The sequence below is a fragment of the Blennius ocellaris genome (genome assembly GCF_963422515.1).
Source record: "Blennius ocellaris genome assembly, chromosome: 12".
Taxonomy (NCBI): domain Eukaryota; kingdom Metazoa; phylum Chordata; class Actinopteri; order Blenniiformes; family Blenniidae; genus Blennius; species Blennius ocellaris.
Genome location: NC_137661.1, coordinates 17,905,769 through 17,913,688, shown reverse-complemented (window position 1 = coordinate 17,913,688; position 7,920 = coordinate 17,905,769). Strand labels below are relative to the sequence as shown.

Genomic DNA, 7,920 nt, shown 5'->3' with positions numbered 1-7,920 from the left:
AATGTTACGAATAAATTATTACTATTGTCAGAAAGAAGAGATAAAAAACAGACAAATATAGCCAAACATTGAACCAACTCCATCCTCGATTTCATTTTCAAAGTCAATTTAATTAGTCCACTATGTATACGTCTACTATTACCGGCCTATACAACTTTGAATGGTTTGGGCCCAGTATACATAGTCTTCTTAAAGTTATGAAACATGTCGACCTATTAAGTCCTACAGATCAAAACATTTTTGTTCTCCAGGCAAAAACAAACCATATAGAAGGTGCGTGTAGTTTGTATGCACCAAATATTTGGTGCAAGCTCCCAGAAACCTGCAGGACAGCTCCATCTCTGAGTTCTTTTAAAACAAGACTGAAGTCCTTTCTCATTTGCTGCTGCACTGTATCTTTCGCCATTACATCACATTTGTGTAATAATTTTATTTCAACTTATTGCACTGCCCTATAGTTCCCTTCCTCATGTCATATTATGCATTTGTTGGTGTAAAAGCGCCTTCAATAGCACTGATGCTGCAATGTGCCATACAAATAAATCAGCTTTGTCTTTCGGAAAAATAAATAGGACATATTAGTAAATAATACACATCAATAGCGATGTACATTTTACATGTGTTTGACTCCTGCATTAGACGCCTTGTAATGGGGACGGACGGAGTCACACCACGTAACTATTATTCATAACTACAATCGCCAGCGTTAGAATATTGTATATATATTTCTTTGTCATTTTCAAAATAGCAGCACAAAGAGCGTACAAACGTTGAGTAGCCGGTATAACATTGTTGTTGTTTCCCTGAGGCGTGTGAACACGCTTCATCTTTGTCTGATGCTACCGAATGGACATCACTCGTCACAACCGCTTTTGTGTGCCCGAGCCGAATGTGTAAAATAAGCCAAAGAGCTCCACTTTTATGCGTGCTAAGGGGGGAAAAGAAAAAAAAATGCCGCAGATTTGCAGTCGTTGAGGTTCCAGTTTATTGTTGTTCACGACCGGTGCAGCATGTGCTATCTCTGAGCTAGCTCGTTTTCAAGACCAGGGGGCATTCGGCACTCAATCATAGGCACCTGGGCTTCTTATTATTATTTTTTTCTCTTTTTTTTGACAGGTGCACAGCTCCATAAACTAACCGGGCATTTTACAAACAGGCAAGAACCCGGAGACCGAACACATCATGTGCGCACAAGCCGGGGAAGGTGCGCAAACAACAGCGCCTCGCAATGCTGGTACGCTCTCATCATTCATTTCGGCGTCTTCCTCCAGAACCAGCGTGATCTCAACCAACGCATTCTGCCTGGTTAACGCCGCCTAGCACTTTAGCCGCCACAGGCTACTTCTTCCCCCGCCGCGGCTCCCCAACACAAAACAGTCACAAAAGTGAACGCCGGCTTTCGAATTCGTGAAAAGTCGACAGCCTCCCCACCCCCGGGCGGGTTCGGACCCACTGTCCCGCACTCGTCACCCATGAAACCAAAGCCAGCCAAGCTCTACTTGCCATCGCTTCCACCAGTTCGGCCGCCATCGTCTTACAGCAGTAACGCGAGAGTCAGAACCGAAGAGTCTGCTTTCACCAATGAGACGCCGAGCCCGCTTTGACTGACAGCCGCCCGCAGCCAATCAGAGTGAAGTCTCAATCAGCGCCATAACGGCTCCATTCAAAAGGGGCGGAACTAACGTTTTTTTAAAGATACAGTACAACTTTTAAAAAACACCAAGAGACAGGTCTTCTTTCCTATTTAGGCCTCAGTGTCCCCCAATCACGCCACGGGTCCGAGTGGTTTGATTTTCATCACGTTTCAGGTTGATAGTATCGAGATATTATCAATTTGTGCACAAAATTCAGTTTGTGTTGAACAGGGATAACAAGCCCTGGGTGTTAAATGGACAGGGTCACATGGTCCAGCTAAATCCAGTCCGAGCAAATTATTCCATTTCTGGTTTTGCAGACTTACTGGTGCTGTGGAGTTGATGCTTTGTCTGAGATATGTCAATAATTAAATCAAAACGGCTAATTAACCGAACACACTTACATGGAAAGGGGTTCACCAACTATACACATCCTTACACACTAATACCATTGTGTTGTCATGATGCTTGCAACATCTTGACAAAACAGTAAAAAAAAGAAGCCCCTCTGCACTATCGGTGCATTTCCAGCCCTACTTTTATATAAGCTCCTTGTGAGGGACCAAAAAGTGTCCTCACGGGAAAAACAAAAATCAATTGAGTCAATTGCAACGTCCTGGTATAAGGCAGTGTGTTTTGCTTTGGCTTTACTTTGGCTCTGAAATGTCACAACAATGTTACAACTGCAATAAAGACAGTTTGGTTTGCAACTATGATGATTGTCAGAAAATAATATCCATGCCTAATCTGAAATGATTACTTTAATAAACTGAATATCCGAAGAATATGACAGATGACTACAGTAAGATCATGAACACCCAATATTTGTTATGACCTCAAGAACACCGATGTCATCAATATCCTAATCTGTATTATTTTAAAATAATTATGACATGTGGTTAAAAGAACATGTGCATGGACTTATATAACTATGTGAAAGGCACAAGCTTGTAAAGCTGCATACAGTCAGGAGCCGCACGGTGCTGTTGACGGAAGCCTTTTCTTGTTCCACCATTTCAACAGAAGGGGGCAATATGGGCCTTGATATGACTTATTTAAATCAGGAGCTCTGCGAAACAGCCAGAGTGAACCAAACGTATCTTGACTGTTTTCTGGTGTTTAGGGACTAAAGTGATGGCTTATGTGTATTATTGTGAACTATATACAGGCTTAATGATGCATAGTGCGATATAGTCAGTATAAACTTGCGCACAAAGGTACAAAGGAAGAAGCAGGTACAATACATGTGATGCAAAAAGTTTAACTTGTTTTAAAATAGAAACCTGTCATTATCATACCTTTAATCATTTGTGGGTGTGTGTTGAGGGGATTCAAACCTGTGGACCTCAAATCCCAAGTCCACTTATCTAACCTCTCGGCCACTACTGCCTATAATTTTCCACACAATCATGGCTGACTGCGGTTATATGTATATATTCTTTCAGTTTCAATCTGAGTTACTGCTTTTACCAAAACATCCTTTTTTTTGTTGGAAATTATATTTATTTGTTTATTATTTCTTATACTGTATTAATCTCCTTTTGGTGGAAATCTTTTTACCGGATTGACCGATTGGAGCGCAGCCACATCATGGCACTCAGGGGGAGCTGGTGGGGGTCAATGGTCTTGTTCAGGATGGGGCTTTTTTTGTGTGAAGAAACTGGAGTAGTTGGAGGACACTCACTCACACAAGGGAATAACATGCAAGCTCTTTATAAAGGCTCCAGCTGGTTATTTGAACCCAGACCTTCCTGTGCAGCAAGAGTGCTAACCACTGCTAGCAAAGTGAAACAAAGTGGTGTACATGAGGAATACAATTTTAAAGGCATTAAACAAAATAAAATATAAACAGAAATAAAAAAAGACTAAAAATAAACCCATAACAAAACCTTTTTTTTTTTTTTTTTAGATCAACAAACTTATGAAAAAAAAAAAAAAAAAGAGGCCATTAGTGTTTTACAGTGACACTCTACCAATTCCTTTACGCATTATTTCATACTCCAGATACCACCAGCAAAATAGTTGCACACTGTAGTCGTCAGCACTCTTGCCTCACAGGGAGCATATTGTGGCAATGGTCTTTGTAGGCATATGTGTGTTTTCCTCTGAGGACCCTGAATTAACCCAAGATGTGAATGGTAGTGTGTTTTGTTGTCTGTCTCTTTGTTTGTCCCGCGATATCCTGGTGACCTGGATGTAACCTACCTTCTCCTAAAGTTAATTAGGATCGGCTCCTGTACCGCACGACTCTGAACCAGTGAAAGAGGTAAGCAGTTTTTTGGGGGGGATATATGTACTTTTAAGAATCTTTAAGTATGCAATTTTACTCACTATTCAGTACAATTTAATAAACTGTATCACAACATTTGAGATTAAAAGTCACGACGCCCACAATTTGAATGAGCATTTTATTTGAGCTGCATTTTTATTTTTAAAGTAACCAGATGGTTATCATGATTGCAGAGACAGCTTTTGAATTTTCATCATTTATTTAGGAGTTCAACAGTGTAATTCCCATCCCATATTTGGTGCAAGATTGTGGGGCACTGGAGCCAATTCCAGCTAACTATGGGGGAAGGTGGGGTATAGTCCATCGTAGGCCAAACCGACAGAGACAGAGACACGATATTTGAACTCATGACCTTGCTGTGAGGCGAGAGCGCCAACCACTATTTCACCATGTAATCCTCCTATACTTTATTTGTCTGAGAAATGTCCGGCTATTGACAATTTATTTGATTGTGGTTTAAGGACTCTTGCTTTAGTAGTAGTTTTACTCGAGTGCAGACCTTCTCGCCACCTCTGGTATTACCAGAGGACAAATGTGTATCACAAATTAGAAACTTAGAGTTCAATAAATATTGAAACATTGGCTTGGAAATTGGAACTTAAACAACATAAACAAGCCTATGTAAAGTTAACTTTTAAAAACAAAGTAAAATCACCTCATTGTCGCATTAAACCACCATCATACACATGACAATTCAGTCTTACAGTTTGAGAATGTTGGTAAACACCTGCCTAAAATTGAATTAGAGTGGATTTGTTCTGCATCACAATGTTACAACAAAAGCTATACATTTTAGTTGGACATTAAAAAAATTTGATATTACGTAAATAATAAGAAAGGAAAATGATTAGTTTTAAGTCAAGGGAGTATATATATATATATATATATATATATATATATATACATCACACACACACACACACACACACACACACACACACACACACACACACACACACACACACACACACACACACACACACACACACACACACACACACTGTTAAATATATATAATTTTATCTTAATTTTGCTGTGCTGGGTGAAAAGTCATTAGTGTTTATATTTGTGTACTCTTCTGGGACATTTCTATATTTCTCCAGTTAAAAAACAAAGCAGTATCCTGTGTTAACAGGTATTTTGTTAAAATATAATTCAGGGCCACAGGTGATGAGATTCAACACTGTCTTGTCTCAGGAACATGATTTTACAGTCATAGTCCTTGTTACTTTATGCCTGTCCATGGCTGCATGAACACTCTTTACAGAAACAAACACCCAAAACTCATCAGGACCCATTAATTACTGCTCTGTGGTAATTGAAGTAATACTTTAGGCAACATCCTGGACAAAACAACTTTAACAGGATAACTCCGGTATCTAAAAGGTATTTGATTCCATTGCATCCATCCTTTGCACACACTAAATCTTGAGTGTTTAATCTCCCGTAATTACAAAGATTTGCTGAGGTTAATAAAAATAATCCTCCTCAATTCAGACCCCCTACCTGGGCCTCCCCTGTGCCGTCTTGGCCCCTTTCTGTGAGGGATAAATTCACAGTCATATAAATAGAGACACCTTCCCAACTGTGAAGCACAACTCTTGGATTCAGGAGCAAAAGGGTGTCGGATATTGAGATAGACGTGCGAATTGGCGGCTTTATCGTAGTCGATAGCAATTGCTTCAACTTTGTTGGTAAACAAACCGACCGTCTTCACTCCGGTCAACTGACGTCATTTCCACAGGGTTCAGATAGTGTTGCTCGCGAGCGCATCAAGGTTAATAACAGTTGAGTGGCTCATCTTTATCTGTGAACTTGTCAACAGTCCGACTTGAATCTTGTTGGCGGCGAGGTGCTCACTTTATGAAGAGTCCTACTTCTTAAGGAAATCAGCGATGCTGTGAGACTCAGAAACACAATTCTTAAAGGACTTTGGAGGAGATATTTTTTTTATTTAATCAAGAATCTAGCAGAAACCAACAAAAACTTCTGCAATGAGTTTGAGATGTCTTAATTCAGAGGCGACAATGGAGGACAGAAGCAGCCACAGCGGAAGCAGACAACAGTTGGGACTGACCTTCACTATCGACTACCTTCTGTTCAATAAAGGAGTCACAAGTTCGAAGGAAGACGCGACAGGAAGTCGTGCGGCAGCGGGAGCAGAGAACAACATGCTAAATCATCACCGTCTTGAGCTCGAAGAGGTGGGGATTCACAGCGATACACAGGAGAAGACCCCGCCGAGGTCAGACGCAGACGCTGAAACAAAGAAAGTTGAAAAAGAGGAGGGGGATCAAGAACAACAAGAGGAGGGGGAGGAGGAAGTCACCACCACTACCACCTGCACCAGCATGTCCACCAGCGGCAGTCCCGAGAGGTCTGCAGACAAACCCAACCAGTCGTACATTGCACTGATCTCCAAGGCAATCTTGGAGTCTGAACAGAAGAAACTACTACTGTGTGACATCTACCAATGGATCATGGACCACTACCCTTACTTCAAGAGTAAGGTATGTTCACTTAGGTCTCTCTCGTTGTATTTTATCTGGGTGGAGAACCAACCCAAAGAATGGCACTGTAAGATGACATGAAGTCAGGGACTTAGCCGACAGGGTAAATGTCTGAGGACTTCAACTTATACAAACTGTGCTACTGTATTCTGGTCGTGAGGTAGGTAGGTCGGTTGGGGGGTTAGAAATTTTGCCCTGAAGGGCTATAGTCAGATCGTGAACAAATAATGTAGCTGCCATCTTCGCAGGTGAAGCGACCTACTTGGCAGAGGTAATCTGTCTGAGTAGTTCGGCAATTAGGTGCTCACAGGGACACTCAATGATCCTGTTGTTGGCGAATTCACAAATAAAGTAATCCTGTTGCTAGGTTGCAAACTGCCTCTGCCTTCACCAGGTGTGACAACAGATTGCACATAGGCTAGTGGATTAAAGTTGATCATTGGTTTGACGTGCTAAAAAGGTAACTGAAGGTGTTGTGTCCTACTGTGATCATACACGGTCTTGACACGCTATTTTGCATTGTGCCAACTCCACCACAAGGTGACATCCTGAAGAGGATCAGCGATACTTAACTGCCACCTTTGTTAATTTTGAATTGAGGCCACTCGTTGCTTACTTGTTGCTTAATGTCATATATTGGTTTTGGTTTAACTGAAGCTATTGTCTTCACCTTCGCCAACAGGACAAAAACTGGAGGAACAGCGTGCGTCACAACTTGTCCCTCAATGACTGCTTTATCAAGGCGGGACGCAGCGACAATGGAAAAGGCCACTTCTGGGCCATTCATCCCTCAAACTACCAGGACTTTTGCAATGGGGACTACCACTGCCGGAGGGCACGACGGAGGGTACGTAGGGTCGCAGGACAGCTGCACCTAAACCCCCTGACCTCAGTCTACCACCCCGCTCTCACCCGCCCTCACCGAACGGCCTGCTGGTGCTGCCCTCAGGTCCCTGCACTGCCTGTGCCCTGCTTCGTACCCAGAGTCTACTGGCCTTGGTCCAGTGTACGGTCACAAGCAGGTTTCCACCTGAGTCTGAATGCATCTGTACAGTGATAGTAAATTATAGGGAACTTACAGTTTGGTCCAGAATTATTTTTGAGTGAACTAATAACTTTAGAACCTTATGTACTGTACTTCTACCTATATAATTAAGTGAGATTGAACACTGTCAATAATGCACTATATTCTTATCTACAACAATTGATAAAAGGATTTTAAAGGGATTTTAGGACATTCAATTGATGTGTTTTTGTGTGCGTGTGTGTGCGTGTGTGTGTGGGTGCGTGTGTGTGTGTGTGTATGTATGTGTGTGTGTATATACATATGCTTTTCAATTACTTAGGAAAATACATTAATTGTTTTGTTATAATTGTCAATAAAATATTTTGGTATAATCCCAGTAAGTGAGATGTGTTTTTCATTCACTGTGTGTGTGTGCACGCTTGTTTTACCCTCTGTTGAGCCAAAACCTTAACTTATACT

At 41.5% G+C, this 7,920-nt stretch overlaps 1 protein-coding gene across 1 annotated transcript; it reads left to right on the top strand.

Moving 5' to 3' along the window:
- Positions 1–5,918: 5,918 nt before the first annotated feature.
- foxq2 (forkhead box Q2) lies at positions 5,919–7,491 on the top strand (the record flags this gene model as incomplete). Its single annotated transcript, XM_080506277.1, has 2 exons — positions 5,919–6,434; positions 7,117–7,491. 2 exons carry the CDS (start codon positions 5,919–5,921, stop codon positions 7,489–7,491), a joined length of 891 nt encoding a protein of 296 aa, XP_080362403.1.
- Positions 7,492–7,920: the final 429 nt, after the last annotated feature.